Source organism: Felis catus, chromosome E2 (genome assembly GCF_018350175.1).
Source record: "Felis catus isolate Fca126 chromosome E2, F.catus_Fca126_mat1.0, whole genome shotgun sequence".
Taxonomy (NCBI): domain Eukaryota; kingdom Metazoa; phylum Chordata; class Mammalia; order Carnivora; family Felidae; genus Felis; species Felis catus.
The window spans coordinates 5,149,471-5,173,649 of NC_058382.1; the positions used below are offsets into that span (position 1 = coordinate 5,149,471).

At 39.6% G+C, this 24,179-nt stretch overlaps 1 protein-coding gene across 1 annotated transcript in view; it reads right to left on the reverse strand.

The window, feature by feature from the left end:
• Positions 1 to 6,237: 6,237 nt before the first annotated feature.
• Positions 6,238 to 24,179, reverse strand: part of LOC101087952 (zinc finger protein 420-like) — a 114,091-nt gene continuing 96,149 nt past the window's right edge. Inside the window, exon 7 of the mRNA XM_045047127.1 lies at positions 6,238 to 10,629. Coding sequence (XP_044903062.1) covers positions 8,837 to 10,629 — 1,793 coding nt within the window. The 3' untranslated portion in view covers positions 6,238 to 8,836. The remainder of the gene's footprint in view (positions 10,630 to 24,179) is intronic.

Here is a 24,179-nt window from a genome sequence, read left to right on the forward strand (position 1 = left end):
AGGAAAAGCCTTCACTCAACTCTCATAAATTAATGGGAAGCCTTCATGCTTACTCAGGCCTAACTTAGAATTTTGATAGGGAAAGATGGGATTCAATAAGCAGAAAGGGAAGGATTAGGACCTGAGATCCCAGGGTGGGGAAAACACTTTTTAGAACAATGCTGGGAGTGTCTGACCACAGCAAACCCCCTCAGGTGTAAGGTTCCTCTTAAGGATGTAACAGTTACCACCGACTTCCCCTCAGGTTCCCGACAGGAATTTGAGAAATAATTTTGTATATCTTTTGTAATATGCTGTCTTCTCTGGTAAACATAATGCTTGAGTTGAAATCCTAGATTCTCCGGCAAGACTCATGTTTTTTGCTTTGTTTTCTTTTGTTTTTGGTAAATAGGTCTTGCTCTCTCTGGATCTGGTCAAGATTTTTGGAAAAGGAAAAAGCCCTGGCATGTGAAGAGAAAGGAGACAGTACCCACACACACAGGTAAGTGGGAATGAATGCACCAGATGACAGAGGTAAGGGCCAAAGATCAAAGGAGAAAACTTGACCTTAAACTGTGGTTTTGAAAGCTCTGCTTCAGTGGACTGATTCTGGAAACCTAGGTTTATTTCTGTGGTGTGTTTATTTCTCTGGTGAACAGAGGTGGTCACAGAGCGACCTATCCTGTCTCTCTCTTCTCATGTTCCTACATCCTCTAAAGAATTCCCTTCTGTGCCAATGTCTTCCATGGCATTCACAGTGAAACCCAAATGCCTCTCCATGGCCAGTGAGGGTCTGTGTGATCTGAAGGCTATTACGTTGCTTTTCGGTGGCAGGTGAAAATCTCTACACATAGGCAGTTTCTAAGTGGAGGCCCTAATGTGATTTATTCCTCTCCCACTTTTGGGTACCCTTGTCTGTTGCAGACATGCACAAATACTGGTACATCAGGAATGTGTGGGTAGATTGAATCTCCCATGTCAAATAGTATACAGAGCAGCTTTCCCCATAGAGGTTTCCCTATTGACCAGACCCTGTCTCCCATCCTCAGAAATCTACCTGGGAGCATGGTGCTTGGGTGGCTCAGTCAGTTAAGCATCCAACTTTGGCTCAGTTCATGACCTCATGGTTTGTGGGTTCGAGCCTTGCTTTGGACTCTCTGCTGACAGCTCAGAGCCTGGAGCCTGCTTCGGATTCTGTCTCCCTCTCTCTCTCTGCCCCTCCCTGGCTCACTTGCTTGCTCTATCTCTCTTAAATAAACATTAAAAAAAAAAAAGTACCTGGGAGCCTCAGTGTTCACATTGGCCTCACAATGGAATACGTTGGGCCACTTCATTAATACCTAATTGATGCTAGTCCCCATCAAGAACTAAGTGCCAAAATCTTTGGGGTTGGGACACTGGAGATGGTAGTGCAAAAAACTACACAGGGTATCCCAACGGGAAGGCAAAGCTGAGAAGAACTTCTCTAAATGTTGCTTGTCAAAATTTCATGTATATACCAGTCACTTCAGGTTACCATTAAAAAAGATTCTAGGGCCCCACACTCAGATATCATGACTACCTAGGACTAGACGAAGGTCATTAGTTTCTACTTTTAACAGCCATTGAGGCTGGTAACCCAAGACTACATTTCCAGTAGCACTAAGCTAGAGAAAGCAGAAGAGCACACCCGAGCCCCTTACACCCAACCATCTTATCTCAACATAAACACTGCTGTTGCCAGTGTGAAGATTAACAGCTTCTGGAAAGATGACCTTTTCTGCTCATCCTCTGCAAGTTGGAAAGGGACTAGATAAGGCAGGGGTGTCTGAGCAAGGCTGTTTGGGGTAAATAATAGGTACTCATTCTCGAATGTCTACTGGGCATCTTTTCCATGGTCTAGGTATAGGAGGATGCAGTCTGTCCAAGATACTGTGCAGGGAATCAGACATATATTACGTGGGTTAATCTTTCTAAAACCTTGGGAATTGGGTACTGCACATTCCTTTGTTCCAGGTGGGTTTTGGATGCTGGGTGAGCCTTCCTGGGTTTAGAGATGGCTTATCTTCTTTTGTATCATCAGTAATCTTGAAACAATGTTGGACTTAATGGCACAAATATAGAGAAAAGATTTGGAAACAGAAAAGAAGGGTGGATTAGAGGGATATTTAATAGGCCAGTAATTTTCCTTACCTATTTGGTTAGGTTTATTAAAGAATTCTTTTAATGTTTATTTTTGAGAGAGAAAGAGACAGAGAGAGAGAGAGACAGACAGAGAGTGGGGGAGGAGGGGCAGGGGCAGTGACAGGAGACACAAAATCTGCAGCAGGCTCCAGGTTCTGTCATCACAGAGCCCATAGTGGGTCTCCAACCCACCAAATGTGAAATCAAGACTTAAGCAGAAGTCAGCGGCTTAACCATGTGAGCTGAGCCTCCCAGGCATCCCCAGGCGCCCAGGGATAATTCTAAATGTGGACTCTCAAAGGATGTCCCGGGAATGGAAGATGGGATGCTTTGGGTTACCTTGGAAGCACTGTTTTAACCAGATAGGTGAAAAGGATTCACCAAGTTGTAAGTGCTTGACTCTCCTCTATCTGAGTCTGAGCCTCAAGAAATTTTGAGCATCAACTTGGGCCACCCAGTAGGTGGAGCTGCTGGAAACTCTGTCCTCTGAGCTGTTCTTTGAAAGGAGGATCAGGGATTGACTGTGGAGGCATGGAGGGCAATATCAGGGCCCAACAGGTCATCTTTGACAGAATCTGAAGGGAAAATTCTGTTGGGCTTTGCAAGCTGCATTTAGGCAGAGGGTCTCTTCCCAATGCAAATTCAGGGGTAGCTGAGCTCTGTGCCCAGTGTTAGCCCCGAAGCATGGATCAGGAATGGGGCTGGGGGTGGTGTGTGAGAAGGGCCACGTGAGGTGGGATTGATGGGTCTGGTTGAGCCAAGATGCAAGGCTCGTGCTGGATAGACCTGGGCAGGTGAAAGAAGCCCATGACTGTAGGTTTAGTCCCAAGAGGAGAGGTCTGGGCTACAAGTCCCCTGTGCGCATGTGCCGCACTTGGTGGCAACCTGTCTGCGCAGGCGCGGTGGGGAGCCATTACCAAGAGTGAAGTCTGGGCAAGTGAGGGCACTTTTATTGAGGTCTTAAGCGCACATGCAAGACTGAGCAGCGAGGAGCAGGGAAAGAGGTCACACTGACTCTTAGACCCACAATGCAAGTGGGCAAAATGGAAGGTGATACTGTGTGGTGGTAAATGAACTGATGTACATTCACATTTTCAAGGGTTAATTTGACCGTTTAATTGATCTATTCAGATGATTGAGCATGTCCACTTGTAGGAGGTAGCGATAAGGGTTTTGCAGAGTAGGTGGAAGCAAAGGAAGGAGAGTGTTTTATTGCATACACCTTAAGCATTTCCTTGATTTTTGGAAGGCCTAGTTGACTGTAATTGCTTGTTCTTGAGTTAATTTTTGTCCTCTCCAGTGCAGTGACTGCAAATTACGTCAAGGTTTCCCTACAGAGGCTTTGGGGCATTAGAACCACCGCAGGCTATGGCTTCCCTATTTCATTTAACTGTGGAAACATGGTTGGCAGGATATTATGTGGTGTTTATTTTAAATCCATTAGCAGGGGACATTTAGAAATAGTCCATTCAGTATAAGAATACAGTCAAGATGATGCAACAATCTCCAGAACCATCCAGTTAAGTCACATGTGTTCACCTCAAAGATCACATTTCATGATGTGTGTGATAGGAAGAGTCAGACACATTCAACTATGTAAGCATATAAACAAGAAACTGTTGGAACAAGCACGTTTTCTTTACAATTACCGTGGTTTATGATGCATTTTGATTTTTGTGAAATCGATTTTTACTGGTGTGAAAATACCACCCTCGTGTAGCATTAAGAAAAGCAAGTTGAGAATAAGTTTGATGTGACAATATTTATAGAAACATTGAACCAAGCACGAGATACTTTAGTGCCTGTGTGTTACTCAATTTCAAGTGCAATTTCACATACTCTGAATTTGCATAAGACGGAATATCCACCTCTACTTGAAAAAAAGTTACCTCCGAAAGTCTAGCTATTTTTGACAGGAATTAATGTTACTTTTTATTTAAATATTTTATAGGCATATACTTTATAATTTTCATATTATAATTCATGATATGCCTAAGGTAGTTGTTTTCTATCACTACCATAACCAGTCATCATGATTTTATGAGCGAATGTTAATACAATTGTGTTGTTGTTAAGTGTGAATTTCAGTGGACTTGGCTTTACTTTCTGTTCAGGGTCTTGTGAGGTTAAAAATCAAGGTTTCATGAGGCAAATATCTTCTGGGTCACCACACTCATTCCCTTATCTTTATGTATGCACAACCACTAGTCTGCTTATTTACATTTTTTTTTCTACTTTTATTCAGAGAGAAGTTGTACACATTAGTCTAATATAATGTGTCACTTAAGGATTTGATACATGTATATATTGCAAAGTATTTACAATAAACCTAGTTAACATCCATCACCTCACAGTTAGAAATTTCTTGGGTGTGATAAGAAACCCAAGAAAGCTACTCCGTTTAGCATCTTTCAAATAGGCAATACAGTATTGTGAATTAAAGCCAGCATACACCTTATATACATACCACATTATCTACTTTTCTGACAGGGGCCACAAATGTTTTTCAAGTCTTGGCTTTTAGGAATGTTGTGGGGTTTTTTGAGTTTTCACACACTTGAGATTTTTATTTTGTTTTGTACTTCTAATTGGCTTCTGGTTTTATGTCATTGTGTTTGAAAAAGATACTTCATGATTTTTTTTTTAAGTTTGTTCCTTTGGAGATAAAGAGCACCAGAGTAAGCATATGAGGAGGGGAGGGACGGAAGGAGAGGGAGGGAGAGAGAATCCCAAGCAGGCTCCACCCTGTGATTGTGGAGTCTGATGGGGGCTTAAACCCAAGAACTGTGAGATTGTGATCTGACCAAAGTCAAGAGTTGGACACGTTTGAGCCACCCAGGCACCCTGCTTCATAGGATTTCAATCTTAAATTTATTATGATTTTGTGACCCAACATGTAACATATATTAGACAATGTTTCATATGTACATGAGAAGAATGTGTTTCCTGCAACTGTTGGATGGAATGTTGTAATACACCTAGTTAATGGCATTGAAGTCTGATATTATTGATTTTCTGTCTGGATACTCTACTCATTATGGGAAGGTGCACAATTGAAGTCTCCTGCTAATATATCTTGTCTTTTTCTCTATTCTTGTCTGTTAATAGTTGCTTTATATTTAGGTGCTTTTGTGTGGGGTGGACAAATATCTACCGAAGTTCTACCTTTGTGTTGAATTGATTCTTTTATTTTCTATTAGTTCTTTTTTAAAAAAAATTATGTTTATTTATTTTTGAGAGCAAGAGAGACAGAGCTTGACTGGGGGAGGGGTTGAGAGAGAGGGAGACACAGAATCTGCAGCAGGCTTCAGGCTGTGATCTGTCAGCATAGAACCCGATGTAGGGCTCGAACTCAGACAAGGAGATCATGACCTGAGCCGAAGTCAGCAGCTTACTTCACTAAGCCACCAGGCACCCCTCTATTTATTCTTTTTTTAGGGAAAGCTGGTTGTATTTCTTTAAAAAACTATAAAAGATATGTATATATATATGTATATATATAACAAAACAAGATTTTAAAAATAAATAACTCTAATGTACCAAAAGTTGACCACATCAACACAATAATCAGATGCACAAAAAGATTATTAAGTAGCTCAAGGAGTAAAAAGCAATAAACACAATTAAATGTCTTGTCAATGCAGACACTACATGGATATACAAATCTATCGCTTTAAGGTAACACGGACAAAATCTAAATACATGCATTAGCTACCTTTCTCCAACATGAAAGGATTCATGTTTTCTATTTGGTGAATACATATATAATGTATAAAACCTTTAGTAACAAGTACGGAGGTCTACAAAGTGTAAGCCAAGTAGAATGTAAGGTTTTCATCTATCATTTCAGAAAGAACCCAACATAAAATAAATCCACCAGCACAAGTATTGCAAAGGTGATCCATAAAAAGTGATGATTGCCAATTTCATACAAAGAAAAGTCCTCAGAATTGAATATTAGGAATTTTACAGAGAGGTATTCTGGTAACCTGACTGAAAGGACCAATAGCTTATTTGGGGGCTTAAAACATGAGATAACAATGTAAAGTAAATGACATGTGAGATGAAAAAAATGCAGTGTATTACAGCAAGAGGTTAGCAAATGGAATACTGTGGGAAAGATTTATTAGCCTCTACAAGTTGGTTTTCAGAAACCATTGGTCACTTGTTAGAGTACAGTACCCACATTTTCATTGCAACAGTTGTTTTTCCACACTCATCAAGACCTGGAAGCAATAGGTGTTTCTCAAAGTGTCATTCAGGGTTCTTTTTTTTACCCCCATCCTCAAATCACAGGAATAGGTCTTTGAATATCAACTAGCCATTTAGGAGACTCCTAAGATACAGATGTTCATAAACATTACACAAGCTACAATTCAGATACCTGCACAAACACCACCAACATTAATGGAAAAATGTGTTGGTTTTTAAAGTGTTAAACACTATATGAGTTACATGAACACACTCTTGGTGTCCTTCCCAAACAAAAATGGGTGAACACCTTATTGCCATTCTGCCAAACACCACATAACTAAAAACGCTGCATGAGGTGACCCCTCTATTTTGTAAGAACATGCACTGTGACTTCTTACAGTCTTGGGCTTAAAGTCTGTTTTGTCTGATGGAAGCATGGCTACTCCACATTCTTTTGTTTTCCATTGGCATGGAAGATCTTTTTCCACACCTGTGCTTTCAGCCTGAGTGTGTTCCTACAGCTGAAGTGAGTCTCTTGAAGGCAGCACATATCCTTAGTTTGTGTACTTCTTTCCTTTCAGCCAATGTATCTTTTGGTTGGAGAATATAGTCCCTTTATATTTAAAGTAAGTATTGACATAGGTATGGATGGAGTTATTCTTGTCATTGTTTTCCATGTTTTTAACTGTTGTACAATTACTTGCCCCTTTCTTATCTGTTTGGTCTTTTTTTTGTGATTCGTTGATTTTCTAAAGTGGTGTACTGTGATTCCTTTTGATTTGGGTTTTGTGTATCTACTACAGGTTTTGCTTTGTGGTTACCAAGAGGCTTTAAGGAGACATCTTTTTAAAATCTATTTTGTTAACACCTTAATGTTGCATACTAAAACTCTTTGAGACCTGAGGTAATTCTTAAAAGATCAGTGTACAATCCTATGCCATGTTAGGGAAGAGTTACTTACTCTCTTTCTGATATCTGTGAAGGTTTCTTCCTTTCAACCACATCAACTGGTATTCTCTGCTTCTAACTACATCTGTTAAGAACTTGTCTCAGTATGTGCCTGGACTGCACAAAACCAATAAACAAAACATTTTATTTGTAACATTCAGAAACGTTTTTAGTTTTAATAAATGTTCAAGAATGATGTTCTGAAAACCCATTTCATAATAACTTACATCAGTGTTAGAAACATAAACAACACCTCTATTTAAGCTTGTTCATAGATTCTACATCATATTGTCCTTCATCTTCCATGGAAGATCAGGTATGCAGGAGTCCCACCTACCAGGGAAGGGCATCTGATATCTTTGATGCAGGAAGAATCAGCCACATACTTTCAACACCCACTAGGAATCAATGAGTTTTGTGAAGTGATTTCAGAGCACAAATACATTAATACTTGTAGTCAACATCTTAAAAAGGGCCAAGGTAAAACAAAAGCACATTGAAATTACTTATTCCTATGCAAAACACCGCCCCTTCTCTATTTTCAGGCATACCCGCATATTCGTTATCTAAGTGTTCAACTTTGTTCTATCCCATATGGTTAAGTATTTTTATGGAGATAATGTCTGAATAGAGTGGCCAATGTACTTCTTTCTACTGTGAATTCTGTGACGTTTATTGACAGTTGGTGTTCAGGTAATTAGACGATTAACTATATCTTTCAGGTTACTTTCCTCTCTGTATGGTTTTGTTTTCTGAAGTGTATATTTAAAAAGGTCTTTCCTTATTCATACATTATCCCGAAGTAGGCATTTGGGGATACTGAGTCATGATTGAATTCCAGTTAAAGGTATGGCCACTCCCTTTACATTTTACAGTTTTGCTCTTGTATCATAACTGTGATATTGAGACAGTTGTGAGATCCAGCTAGAGGTTTGCCACATTCATTACATTTGTAATGTCTCTGTGCAACAGGAACTATGGCAATGAGTAAGGCTTGAGCAGTCTGAAACGTTTTTTACCACATTCTTTGTAAGTTTTCTCTGCAGTATGAGGTCTGTGATATAGGATGAGGCTTGAGTACTGATTAAAAGGCTTGCTTAATTCTTTGTATTGGTAAGATCATCTCCAGTATATGTTCTCTGATGAAGAATCAGGGTTTACTTGTAAAGCATTGCTTTACTATCTTAACAATTTCCAATGGGTATCATTGGGTATCATTACTCTTCAGTATGAATTATCTGATGTGGAATAAGAGTTGAGGAATCCTTAGAAATTCTGTCACAGTCTTAACATTTAGAAGATTTGCTCTAGTATGAATTCTTTGTTAATAAGTCAAGGATGAACAGTGAAGAAAGGTTTTCCCACATCCTTTACATTGGTAAGGTTCCTCTCTGGTATGGATTCTGTGATGTTCATTAAGATGTGCCTGGTGGGAGAAGGCCTTCCCAGAGTCTTGACATTGGTAACCTTTCTCTCCAAGATGGATTCTGTGATGTACATTAAGGTGTGCCTCAGGGGAAAAGGTCTTTCCACATTCATTACATTGGTAAAGTCAGTCTTCAGTATGAATTCTGTGATGTTTGGTAAGGCTTGACTGTCGCGGATACGCCTTGCCACATTCTTTGCATTGGTAAGGTTTCACTCCAGTATGAATTCTGTGATGTTCTGTAAGGGCTGAGGGCCGGATGAAGGCCTTGCCACATTCTTTGCACTGGTAAGGTTTCTCTCCACTGTGAATTCTGTGATGTGCCTTCAGGGCCGATTGCCAGTTAAAGCCTTTGCCACATTCTTTACATTGGTAAGGTTTCACTCCAGTATGAATTCTGTGATGTACTGTAAGGGCTGAGGGCCGGATGAAAGCCTTGCCACATTCTTTGCATTGATAAGGTTTCTCTCCACTGTGAATTCTGTGATGTGCCTTCAGGGCCGATTGCCAGTTAAAGGCTTTGCCACAATCTTTACATTGGTAAGGTTTAACTCCAGTATGAATTCTATGATGTCTGCTAAGGTTTGAATATCGCGTATAGACCTTGCCACATTCTTTGCATTGGTAAGGGTTCACCCCAGTATGAATTCTGTGATGTTCTGTAAGGGCTGAGAGCCAGCTAAAGGCGATGCCACATTCTTTACATTGGTAAGGTTTCTCTCCACTATGAATTCTGTGATGTGACTTAAGGGCTGATTGCCAGTTAAAGGTTTTGCCACATTCTTTACATTGGTAAGGTTTCTGTCCAGTATGAATTACTTTATGTTGTTTAAGGTATGATTTCTGGTTAAAGGTCTTGCCACATTCATTACATTGGTAAGGTTTCTCTCCAGTATGGACTCTGTGATGTACATCAAGATGTGATGGGCAGTAAAAGGCCTTGCCACATTCTTTACACTGGTAAGGTTTCTCTCCACTATGAATTCTGTGATGTATCTTAAGGACTGATGACCAGGTAAAGGCCTTGCCACATTCTTTACATTGGTAAGGTTTCTGTCCAGTATGAATTATTTTATGTCCTTTAAAGTTTGATTTCTGGCTAAAGGCCTTGCCACATTCTTTACATTGGTAAGGTTTCTCTCCACTGTGAATTCTCTGATGTAACTTAATGGCTGAGTACCAGTAAAAGGCTTTACCACATTCTTTACATTGGTAATGTTTCTCTCCGGGGTGACTTCTGTGATGTACTGTAAGGGCTGAGAGCCAGCTAAAGGCCTTGCCACATTTTTTACATTGGTAAGGTTTCTCTCCACTATTAACTGTGTCATGTGTCCTGAGGCCTGAGTGCCAGATAAGAGATTTAGCACATTCTTTACGTTTGTAAGGTTTGACTCCAGTATGAATTCTGCGATGTTGTTTCAAGTTTGAGAAGGACCCAAAAGCCTTGCCACATTCTTTACATTGGTAATGTTTCACTCCAGTATGAATTCTGTGATGTTTGGTAAGGCTTGACTGTCGCGTATAGGCCTTGCCAGATTCTTTGCATTGGTAAGGTTTCACTCGAGTATGAATTCTGCGATGTTGTGTCAAGTTTGAGAAGTTCACAAAGGCCTTGCCACATTTTTTACATTGGTAAGTTTTCTCTCCCGTATGGATTCTGTGATGTCTCCTAAGGGCTGTGCGCCAGTTAAAGGCCTTGCCACATTCTTTGCATTGGTAAGGTTTCTCCTCAACATGAACCGTGTGATGTTCAGAAAGTTGTGAATGATGCCGAAAGGTCTTACCATATCGTTGAAGTTTGTACGGTGTCTCTACAGTATGAATTCTTTGATGTCCTGAAAGGGAGGACGGCCAGATAAAGGACTTGCCACCTTCTTTTTCTTGGTAAGTTTTCTCTCCAGTATGAATTCTTTGATGTCCTGTAAGGGTGGAGAACTGGTTAAAGACATGGCCACATTCCTTACATTGGTAAGGTTTCTCTCCAGTTAATTTATGTTGAATAAGGGTTGAGACAATTTAAAGATCCTGCCACATTCTTCACATTTGTAGGTTTCTGTCCAGTATGCAGTAGCTGGTGGTCAAAGGCTTTACCACATACGTTACCTATATAACTTTCCTCTCCTGTACCAGTTGTCTGACCTGTACTGAATCTTGATGAATGACTAAACATGCTCCCAGGTTGATTATATCTGCAACGGTTTCTTCCCACATGAATCCTCTGATGACCACCAACATTGGGAGACTGGTTAAGAATTTTCCCACATTCAATATATTTATAATGATTCTCTCCCTTAGGGATACTCCTGTGTGTAATAAGGTTGACGTTTTGATAAAAGACTTCCCCATATTTATTACATTCATCATCATTCTCTGGGAAGGAGTCCCCAGATACCTTTGGCCTTCACTCTCCCCAACCTTGTTCCAGTCTGTGATTAAGTGTACATTCTCAAGGGAACTGTGTTTATATCTACTCATGACCCTTTTTGGAACAAAGCGTCAATGCATGACTTTAACAGGAATGTCTTGGTACCATGTGAAAATATAGCTGACTGAGATCAAATAACAGAAAAGTAAAATCATTCCAGGGTACTACTGTCAGATGAAGGACTGACAACTTCTAATATAGAACCTTAAAATCAATCAGAATATCAGGAAGACAGCTAAGAAGAAATCATCAGGACTTGCTTCTTCCATGGACACATAAACTTGCACACAAGGAACTGACAGCATAGCTTAGTGGAGAATTCTGTAGCATCTCTTGGTGTAGTACAAATCATGTTCTTGTAGCTCAGAAAATGAAGAAAAGCACCCTATGTGCTATGTGCTCAAAATTAGAAGAAAGGCAATTGAAACGTAAAACAGAAATGAAAACTATAGAATAAAGCAAAAATAGGAAAAATCAACAATAGAAACAGTTGGTGTTCAGAAAACCCCCTAAAATCAACAGGTGTATGTCTAATGAAGCCAGAATGATAGAGAAGACTAACTAAAATCAAGTGACGAAGTGAAGGCAGACGCAGTATAACTGATCCCATAGAAATAAAAATAAATCCAGCCCACAATAATTATATGGCAAGAAGTAGATACCAAAGAATGGTTATGAATTTCCAAAAAGATAAAACCTACCAGGACTCCATCATGAAGAAATCTGTCTCTACCTACCGACTTAGCTACCTAGCTACCTACCTACCTATCAATCTAGGGTCTTTAACACTCTGTAGAGATATTGGGTACCTGGGGAAAGAAAGGTGCAATTTGGCACACTGTTCAAGTTCATTTGGAGAGTAGAGCAAGAGCCCAGGCATGTACCACAATGGAATTTTGATGCCCTCCCTTACACCCTTGAGAATTGTACAGTACTCTTGTGGTCAGAAAGCAGCTCCTGCCCACGATTTTGGAGGAAAGATCATTCTCCTCTTTTCCACATCCCCAAGAAATGATTGTTACAACTGTGCCTCTGATTTTGAAGAACTAGACATAGATTTCCTCGTATTTGGAGTGTCAGGAGGGGAAGTTGGCACAGCTCCACAGGGTAAGAGGGCTTGATTATTTACAACGAGTGGTCTGCCTTGCACATTTGGTCCTTGCAGGCCTGTCCTGGCAGAATCATTGGTTGCCAGGACCAGAGGCAATACTGGGGCTCAAGCCCATCGTCTGGGGAAGGGCTCATTTGAGATGAGGTAGACTGAGGGCAAGGAGCATCTCAGTTTCCAGGTAAGAGCTAGCCAGTAGATCCTGGTCACCTCAGGGTGGTTTTCTATGGCTTGGGGCACATTTCGAATGTAATGGCATTGGGCAGGATTTTTTGAACACCTGCCAACAATTGCAATATAATGAGAACTGTGGTCTAAGGGGAGAATACTGGTTGTTGCTTTATTGGAATAAGCTATTTTCTTAGGTGACACTAATATTTACACTGACTTTCAAGTTTTTAATAGATCCTAAGGATGAGAATCTTAATATGATAGAAAAGTCTCCCTCCTATTATTTAAAGGATTATAAAATTATCCGTATAATTATCTACATACCCACCTATTAATACTCTACCAAAATACAAAGCTTCCTTTCCTTAGGTACTCTCCAAGAGTGTTTCTTTTTAATGCAATTATAAATGTAGATTATTTTCCTGCACCCTTAAAGTTGGGCATTATTCTACTTCATTGGTTTTCTACCAAAGTATTTTGGGTTGTTCCCAATCTTTGGCTTTTACATAGGGGTGGTGAATACTTGAAGGTCACTGTTGTGCAAGTTTGCAAGTACTGTGTAGGTAAATTTGAGGGAAAGCTGTTAGTGAAGAGACAAAAAAGTATACATAATTTTGCTAGATATTGCCAAATTATCTTCCACAGGTACTAAAAGAATTTCACCCCCAATAGCAAGAATACCTGTTTCTTCACAAGATCACCCATAGATGACTGGACTCTTGCTGATCTTTTAAGGCACATAGTCTGAGTTCAGTATTTCTGGCTTGAGTCTGCTTCATAGGCCAGCAGTTGTGGCTGTCTCAAATTTCCCTCAGCTAGTGCACCCTTCCCACAATCACTTGGCAACGAATGTGTGTGCAAATGTAAACTGGAGAATTGGGAACCCAAATTCTGCAGTGTGAATGAAACACACAAAATGGTCTGTGCCTTTAAGGAGTGCCTGGGTGACTCAGTAGGTTAGCATCAGACTCTTGATTTTGGCTCCTTTCATGATCTCATGGTTTGTGACATCCAGTCCCTTCTCGGGCACTGTGCTGTCCATACAGGGCCTGCCTGGGATTCTCTCTGTTTCCAAAAACAAATAAATACTAAAAACAACAACAGGGTTGCCTGAGGGGCTCAGTCGTTTGAGCATTTGACTTTAGCTCAGTTCACAAACTTGTGGTTGGTGAGTTCAAGCCCCACATTCAGCTCTGCAGGAGAAGGAAATACCAAGGAAAAATCAGAAATTCATAAAATAGTTGGGGCACCTGGGTAGCTACTTCTGCTAACTGTCTAACTCCTGATTTCAGCTCAGGTCATGACCCCAGAGTTGTGTGATCAAGTCCCAGGTAGGGCTTCAGTCTCAGTGAGTAGCTTAAGATTCTGTCTCTCTCACTCTGCCCCTTGTCTCAACTTGCATGTGCTCTCTCTCTCTCACTGAAAATAAATGAATAAATAAAACTAAAAACTTAAAAATTAGAAATAAGATACTAGAACAATAATATGAAAAATAATGCCAAGGTTTTTCAAAACAAACAAAATTGGAAATTCTTCAACTCCATTAACTAAGAAAAAAGGAGAGAGAACTCAAGCACCAAGTGGAGAAATAGAACAGAAACCTCACAAAAGATAACCACAGAAATATATAGTGTGATAACAGATCACATCTACAATTATATACTAACAAGTTAGACAAAATAGAAAAAATGTAAATTTAAACAACGCACAAGTACCAAGATTGAAAAATGAATCTTGAGCTCAAGAAATAGGAAATCTTCTTAGACCCTCACAAAAAAAATAAGTTGAATTTGGAATAAAAAACCTCCCAGTATAGGAAAGCCCACAACCTCTTGTCTTCATTGGCCAATTCTGACAAACATTAAAAACAAAACAAAATTTAGGACAATCTTCATGAAAATCTTAAAAGTAGAATAGAGGGAACCCATTGAAAATAACCCTAGGAGGCCAGCATTACCCTGGTACCAAAGCAGGATAATTGCCACACAAGAGCAAAATATGTAGTTTGTCCATCCTAAGTATTGCTACTCTGGCTTTCTTTTGACCTTCATCTGTGTGAGAAAGGTTTCTCTACCACCCTCACTTTCTATCTATAAGTGTCTTCAGGTCTATATGGAGTCTCTTGTAGGCAGCATATAGATGGGCCTGGGGTTTATTTTTTTGTTGTTTTTGTTTGGTTGGTTTATTCCATTCAGAGACTCTATGTGTTTTGATTGGAATATATAGTACATTTTCATTGCAGGTGTTTATTGATAGATATACATTTATTGCCATTTTATTACTCGTTTTGTCATTGTTTCTAGAAACTTTCTTGATCCTTTTTCTGTGTCACTTTTGGTGTCTTCTTTGCACTTCAAGATTCCCCTTTGACATTTCCTGCAGGGCTAGTTCAGTGGTGAGGAATTCCTTTAGATTTTGCTTGTCTAGGAAACTCTGTCTCTCCTTCCCTTCTGAATGATAGCCTTGATGGATAGAGAATTCCTGGCTGCCTATTTTTCCCAGTCAGCAAGTGGAATAGATCGTGCCACTCCCTTCTGGCTTGCCAAGTTTCTGTTGAAGAACCACCAGGTAACCTTATGGTTCTCCCTGATAAGTGAAAGATGTCTTCCTGCTTTGAAGAGTTTTTATCACCGTACTTTGTAAATTTAATTCTAATATATCTTGGCTTGGGCCTGTTTGTGTTGATTTTGACGGGAGTTCTCTGTGCATTTTATTCTTTAAAAAAAATTTTTTTTAATTTTTTTTTTTCTTCAACGTTTTTTATTTATTTTTGGGACAGAGAGAGACAGAGCATGAACGGGGGAGAGGCAGAGAGAGAGGGAGACACAGAATCGGAAACAGGCTCCAGGCTCCGAGCCATCAGCCCAGAGCCTGACGCGGGGCTCGAACTCACGGACCGCGAGATCGTGACCTGGCTGAAGTCGGACGCTTAACCGACTGCGCCACCCAGGCGCCCCTAAAAAAATTTTTTTTTAAGTTTTTGTTTATTTTTGAGACAGAAAATGAGCAGGAGAGGGGGAGAGAGAGAGGGAGACACAGAATCTGAAGCAGCACACAGCCCGATGTGGGGCTCAAACTCATGGACTGTGATATCATGACCTAGTCAAATTCAGAGGCTTAACTAAGTGACGCAGCTCTATTTTTAATTTTTTCTGTGTGAAGTAACCTTTACACCCAACATAGGGTTTTGACTTCCAGCTGAGCATTCAAGTGTTAGGTACTCTACTGCCTAAGCCAGCCAGGCATCCCTCCATTTACATTGTCTTTTCTGTAGGTACATATCAACATTTCATGGTGTGGCTTACCACAGAATAACAGGTACTGGAAAATGAATTATTATCTTTCAATTGAACCAATGTGAAATGTGACTATCACATGCTACCCAACTTTATCTTATCAGTTTCTACAACTGATAAAAATCCTCTTTCCACTCAAGTCAGGATGGGTGACAAAGACCATGGGCTGTAAAACAACACAGGGACATCTAACCCCAAAACCGCGTGGGCTCTGTGAAGCAGACATCCTCCCTTTTGGTGACTGGTGATCTGGTACCCAACTAATCTGTATCTTGCACACAGTCCAGAGCACAGGACTACCCTGACTGTGGGGCTGCATGGAAGTCAGGGAGGTCCCTGCTGGCAGGGAGTCAAGATACCTGGGAGGTCATCAACCTTAGGGATCAGAGAGGTGTTGGGGTTGTATACCCGGGATGCCAGTGCTTTGTGGACACACCACACCCACCTTGCTGGTTCTATTAGTGTTCAGAAGCCTGCTTCATCTTCAACTTCCATTCTGTCACATGACATCTTAAAGCAGTGGCCACAATGTTTAAATCCTCGTATTTCCCCTTTCCAGCTACTGCCACATACCTGGGCCTGGGAGAGGATGGTTACCTATGGCATCCAAAGCAACTGGTCCTCAGGACTGCCAGGGAATTCATGAACATATGAGGAAAGGATCTGACTTCCCTCAATCTAAGAACCCACCACATTTCCCATGTCCCCATGTCTGTCACATTTCTTCATCACAAGTATCTTCCTAAGACTTTACAGTGAATAAAGGAGGCCTCCTACCAGATCTTTCCCTGCATTTCAAGAGTTCTCCATATGTGCTTTTAGTAGGACCTATCGTCCTCGTCAAGGATAGCATCCTCATATTCTATCTGTCCTCACAACTCTCTCTATGCCAAGTGAATGAGAAAATCCTGTAGCCCATTGATGTTTTCCTTTTCCTCCAGGGAAGTGATGACCACATTGTATTTAAATCCCAGGTATGGCCTCCATACCCGTTAACAACCATTTCCCGTTGAATTAAAAGTTCCAAATCACACCGAAGAAACTACCAGAGTCTGTGCGGCTTATGTGGGAGTGGTAGAGTGGTAAAAATGGGATATCCACAACACAGCGTAGGACAGCTGTGATGCCTGCATGACTGTAATGGAGATGAGAACATTAAAAAAACTGGAGATGATTTGGAAAGAAAACAAGCAAAATGTATCCTTCTCCATCCAGAGTCAGCAACACATCTTGGACGGTGTCCTCTCCCCACGTGAAGAATTCATGGCAATGCTTCAGCCTAGATGTTTTTCAGTATTCGTTGGGCTGCAGAATTATTCCTAATACAAGATTGTTTTCTCCCTATATGTAGAACATCTAGTAAGCACCAAGCAACATCGCATGCTTGGTCTCATCAAGTCAATGTTAAAACAACCCATGACACATAAATCTGCAAGTTTTCACTCTGAAGTTTTCACTCTCCAATTGGAGAACTTGGATGATATCACTTCCAAGAAGGAAAAAGAACAGTAACTAAAGAAATCTTACTTCGTGTTCTTCTCCAATTGAGAGAAGTGAAATGTATTAATAAAACTATACGGAATTTACTATGTTCACTGTTGAACTACTCCCATAATCAAATTAATTTTGGAACACCATGTCATTTCATGCAAACCATTCTTAACATCCCTGAGTATACCTGATAAGCAGCAGTTCCTAAACATTTGAATGAGGAAGAGTATATGCTACATAACTAATAGGCAGGTAGACAAGACAGGATTTGCATGGGGGAGATTTTCAAGCCATGATGCAGGAGATTTAGGAGAAATGAATGGAATATGATCTATAGAAAATTATTCCCATTTTCAATCTGTAACATTTTTGTTTACTACATCAGCATCAATTTTGAAATTACCTCATTGGATCTAATATTCCCTTTCCTTCTGAAGATATAGGTACACACACTTAAATATACACACCCCTATACTTGCACTTCTTTCTAGTTAGTTCTTTTATTCCAAATTACATCTTTAGCAGGACACCTGGGTGGCTTAGTTGGCTAAGTATCCAACTTTAGCTCAGGTTATGACCTTGTGATTTATAAGTTCAAGCCTTATGTTGGTCTGTTTGCTGACAGCTTCTGAACCTGGACCCTGCTTTGGATTCTATGTCTCTGTCTCTTGCCGGCTCTTCCCTGCTCATGCTCGCTCGCTCACTCTCTCTCTGTCTCTCTCTCTCTCTCTCAAAACTAAATGAACATCAAAAAATATTAAAAACAAAAGAACAAAAAGTAAAATGTATCTTTAGCTTAATATAACATACTGTATTCTGTGCATACCCAAACCATAAAAATTTGTGTTCTGTATACTCCTAAAAACAACATAAGCAGAGAAAAAAGTGTAAAATGTTAAAAATAATAATAGATAATTCTGTACGTATGGCTTATAATTATAGTTGTAATAACTTTGTTCCCTTAGGAGTTAAATAGAACCTGGGGACGTTGGATTGTGAGCCATGGTTGAATAAAAGAAAACAAAGAATGTGAAACAATAAAGTTTGCTACTCACTGATCCTAGAGGATGTACCCAATATGCCTTGAGGTCAAGGCTGAGTGAAGGCAGAGACAGTGGCAGGAACTGGGGCAGATGCATTTTGTAGGGTCTACAGTTGGAGTGCTTTGCACTTCCTAAGCTAAGTCTAGAATGTACAATTCAAACCCACATGAGAAGGGCATGGTGAACTCTGCGGGGCTCTTCTCTAAGGGATGCTGAAGGTAGACACACTGGGAGTGGGTGCTCTTTCACAAAGGTTATTGGGGAAGCCAAAGCAGGAACTACTTTGAGACTTTGAGGGCATTATCTACTCTATTGGCTGCTGGGTCTAGCTAGAGTCCCTTCAATCCCCCTGTAGCCAGTGTGGTTATACGAAATGGATCCCATGGCCACAGTATCAAGAAATTGAGTAGCTATGCTCCAGGGGCAGCTGGGTGGCTCAATCGGTTGAGTGTCCAACTTCAGCTCAGGTCATGATCTCACAGTTCGTGGGTTTGAGCTCCGCATCGGGCTCTGTGCTGACACCTCAGGGCCTGGAGCCTGCTTCAGATTCTGTATCTCCCCCCCTCTCTCTCCCATCCCCCACTCATGCTCGGTCTCTCAAGAATGAAAAAATGTTAAAAAAATAAAAAATAAAAAGAAGAAATTGACTAGCTATGCTCTCAAGAATACTTCCGTGTCCTCCATATTAACAGCACCCTAATGTTCCAGCAGTCACAATAAGGAAGGTAGAATACATAAACTTGCGGAGAATAGATTATTAGTGATATCATCCCACTGCTTTCCCAAGCATGAGTGACCCTTGAACAATGCAGGGGTTCAGTGTGGCCACCCTCATGCCATTGAAAATCTGTGTATTACTTTGACTCCCCAATACTATATTTTAATAGCCTACTGATGACAAGGAACTTGATCGAGATCGATTAATGTATATTTTATGTTATATGTGTTATATATGACATTCCTATAGTAAAGGAATTTCAAAAAAGGAAAATGTTAAGAAACTCAGAAGAGAAAATAAATTTCTGTACAATGAACAAACCTGACTATATATGTACCCACATAGACCAAACCCATGTTGCTCAATGGTCAAGTGCACTTTGTGTTACTGTTTACCTACAACCTTAATGAAGGTGGGGCAGGCTCAGGTTGGTGTAGGGGAACAGTTCATTCATTAACACAGTGTTAACACATTAAAATCTATTCAGTGTTTTTAATCAAAATGTATTAAGTTCAAACACATGCTAAACATACCGTTGCAAAACCACTGTGCGATCCTTGGTCAAAACACCCATTTCAAGCATTCAAGAATTATTCTTTTCCTCTGATATAAGAATCTGTGAGTTGTGCTTTCCATGCTGTGCAAGCTGAGGCTCATCATTGAATAAATGTGGATTTACAATAATTTTACACCCTTTTATATAAGAGTTAGCTATGCTTGCCTAAGATGTGTGAAAATCTCTATTTCAACGCCTAATATTCTTGACTTCTATCGATTGCTATTATGAAGATGCATGCAAATTTTAATCAACAGCCAACATAATCTCCTTGGAAAAAGAATGGCATATCTATTTAAAATTCAGAATGTTCCTCTATCTTACTTTAATACAAATAATGATGCCCTGAACGATCACTTCATGGTGACTTACATCACTGTTATAGATCAGCCACAAACACCATGTGAATGTAAACTTTCTTCATACATTGTACATGACAGTGTCCATTATGTTCTATGGAAAAGTTGGTATGAGAATTCCCCATCATACTATAGCCCTGCATGTCTGAGAGACAGAAACAATCAAATCCTTTTGCATGCACACGAGCTAATAATATTTTCCACCCCCTCACCCCCAAAATTGCAATTATGGTCAAAAGAAAAAGGAGACGGTGAAATTATTCCTTTCCAGACACACATCCATCTTCTCTTGATCCTTTCATGCACGTTAACAAACACAGTTGACCATGTTAGAACATGGGGTTGAACTGTGTGGGTCCACTTATACACAAATTTGTATATATACTGTAAATGTGTTTTCTCTTCATTATTATTTCCTTAATATTTTCTTTCCTCAAGCTTGCTTTATTATAAAAATACTGCATATAATATAGGCCATGTATTAAAAAAGGGGTATTGGCTGTTCTAGATGATGCTTCTGGTCCACAATAGGCTATTTCCATGGGAAAGTACCTATGTTTTTAAATTTGGGGACTCGCAAGTTACAAGCAGATGTTCGCTTGTGGAGGGGTTGGCACCCCATAGCACCTCCATTGTCCAAGGCTAAATAAGTGATCTGAATGTTTTCACTTTGGATTTTCATCTATAATGAATACTCTGATTTAGAATCATATCTCAAAAGTGGTATTGACTTCTTTCTGCTGAGAATTCTCTCAGTTTATTTAGATTTCACATTACATTACACAGCTGGCCAATTGTTCACAACTGTAGTGTTTTTATATTCAAATAAGTTTGCTGTTTTTTAAATATACATTAAACACAAAGTTTTTCATCATTCATTACATTTCTGGGGTTTATATCCAGTGTGGTTTTCTGATGTTTTATGAGAGTTCACTTGTGGGTAGAGTTTGCCAACATTCTTCACATCTGTAAGCTATCTCCTCAGGACGGTCTCATGTTGAAAAGTTTTGATGAGGATTAAATGCTTTGTCAAATTTTTTACATTGGTAATCTTTCTTTCAGTATGCACTCTGTGATGGTCACAAAGTTTGAAGTTCTGCCTAAAGCCTTTGCCACATTTTTAAAAACACTTTTCAGCCTTCTCCCCAGTATATATCACACCTCATGTTGACAAGTTTTGTGGTACTGAAAGCGTTTGCCATATTGTTACATTTGTAAGCTTTCTTCCCATTATGAAATCTCTGCTGTTGAGCAAGTTTTGAAGACTGGTTAAAAGTTTACCAGAGTTGCTGCATTTTAAGTCTTCTCTCCAGTAAGGATGCAATGATGTGCAATTGGATTTGAGCTTTCATAAGACACTTTCCCACATTTATTACTTTTATACTGGATGTTTGTAAATGGAGTTCTCTGAAATTGAGGATTTGACCCTTGCTTCACATTTCTTGCCAGATTCTTGGCATTGGAAAATTGTATCTCCATACTAAACACCTTGATAATTATGGAAGATAGAGTTCTCACTAAAGGCCTTCTGAAGTTCACCACACATAAAAACTAAATCCAAATTAGGCACTATGTGATAACATTGAACAGTGATGTTTGCATACGGACTGTCTGGTTATTAGAGACTTTGGAAAAGGAAGGCTAAGGCAAGGTGGAAGAATAATTAATCCTCTGAAAAGACCTCTCAAAACAACCACACTTAGACACTGAAAAAGGAAGATAAAAATTCTAACTTTTAGAAACATTTCAGTGAATAAGTAAATGAAGGATTAAACCAATTTTATATTTGAAATGATTTCAATCATTAGTTTTGGCATGGATTGGTTCATTTTCAAGAATTTCCAAAGTCCTTTCAGAGAATATTTAAGAATAAAAATGAATTTTGGAGGGGCAGCTGGGTAGCTCACTTGGTCGGATATCTGACCTCAGCCCAAGATACCATCTCATGGTTCGAGAATCCAAGCCCTACATCAGACTCTCTGCTGATAACTCAGAGCCTTTAGCCTGTTTCTGAATATGCATCTCTCTCTCTGCTTCTCCCCTGCTTGCACTCTTTCTCTCAAAAATGAGTAAAATATTTTTAAAGATTTACAATAATGTATTTTAGTTTTCCCCAAACAAAAACTGAAGGAATTCACCACCACTAAACCAGCCCTACAAGAGACCCTAAGGGGGATTCTGTGAGTGAAATGTTGCAAGGACCACAAAGGACCAGAGACATCACTACAAGCATGAAACCTAAAGACATCACAATGACTCTAAACCCATATCTTTCTGTAATAACACTGAATGTAAATGGACTAAATGCTCCAACCAAAAGACGTAGGGTATCAGAATGGATTAAAAAAAAAATCTATTTGCTGTCTACAAGAGACTCATTTTAGACCTGAGGACACCTTCAGATTGACAGTGAGGGGATGGAGAACTGTCATGTTACTGGAAGTCAAAAGAAAGCTGGAGTAGCCATACTTATATCAGACAAACTAGACTTTAAATTAAAGGCTGTAACAGATGAAGAAGGGCATTATATAATTATTATATGGTCTATCCATCAGGAAGAGCTAACAATTATAAATATCTATGAGCTGAATACAGGAGCCCCCAAATATATAAAACTAATCACAAACATAAGCAGCCTTATGGATAAGAATATGGTAATTGCAGGGGACTCTGATACCTCACTTACAGCAATGGAGAGATCATCTAGACACACGATCAATAAAGAAACAAGGGCCCTGAGTGATACACTGGATCAGATGGACTTGACAGATATATTTAAACCTCTGCATCCCAAAGCAACAGAATACACTTTCTTCTTGAGTGCACATGGAACATTCTCCAAGATAGATCACATACTGGGTCACAAAACAGCCCTTCATAAGTATAAAAGAATTGAGATCATACCATACACGCTTTCAGACCACAGTGCCATGAAACTTGAAATCAACCACAGGAAAAAGTCTGGAAAACCTCCAAAAGCATGGAGGTTAAAGAACACCCTACTAAAGAATGAATGGGTTACCCAGGCAATTAGAGGAGAAATTTTAAAATATACGGAAACAAATGAAAACGAAAATACAACAATCCAAACGCTTTGGGATGCAGCGAAAGCAGTCCTGAGAGGAAAATACATTGCAATCCAGGCCTACCTCAGGAAACAAGAAAAATCCCAAATCAAAACCTAAGAGCACACCTACTGGAAATAGAAGCAGAACCGCAAAGACACCCCAAACCCAGCAGAAGAAGACAAATAGTAAAGATCAGAGCAAAAATAAAAAATATAGAATCTAAAAAAAAACTGTAGAGCAGATCAATGAAACCAAGAGTTGGTGTTTTGAAAAAATAAACAAAATTGATAAAGCTTTAGCCAGGCTCCTCAAAAAGAAAAGGGAGAGGACCCAAATGGATAAAATCATGAATGAAAATGGAATTATTACACCAATCCCTCAGAAATACAAGCAATTATCAGGGAACAGTATGAAAAGTTATATGCCAACAAACTGAACAACCTGGAAGAAGTGGAAAAATTCCTGAGCACCCAAACACTTCCAAAACTCAAACAGGAAGAGATAGAAAACTTGAATAGACTCATAACCAGTGAAGAAACTGAATTAGTTATCAAAAATCTCCCAACAAATAAGAATCCAGGACCAGATGGCTTCCCTGGGGAATTCTACCAGACATTTGAAGCAGAGTTAACACCTATCCTTCTCAAGCTGTTCCAAAAAAGAGAAAGGGAAGAAAACTTCCAGACTCATTCTATGAAGCCAGCATTACTTTGGTTCTCAAGCCAGACCAAGACCCAGCAAAAAAAAGAGACCTACAGGCCAATATCCCTGATGAATATGAATGCAACAATTCTCATTAAGATAGTAGCAAATCGAATTCAACAGCATATAAATAGAATTCTTCACCATGATCAAGTGGGATTCATTCCTGGGCTGCAGGGCTGGTTCAACGTTCGCAAATCAATCAATGTGATAGATCACATTAATAAAGATCCTGTCAATAAAATGATCCTGTCAACTGATGCAGAAAAAGCATTTGACAAAATTCAGCATCTTTTCTTAATAAAAACCCTGGAGGAAGTCGTGATACTTAAATATCATAAAAGGCACTTGTGAAAAGCCCACAGCTAATATCATCCTCAATGGGGAAAAACTGAGAGCTTTCCCCCTGAAATCAGGAACACGACAGGGATGTCCACTCTCACCGATATTAACATAGTGTTGGAAGTTCTAGCATCAACAATGAGACAACAAAAGGAAATCAAAAGCATCAAAATTGGCAAAGATGAAGCCA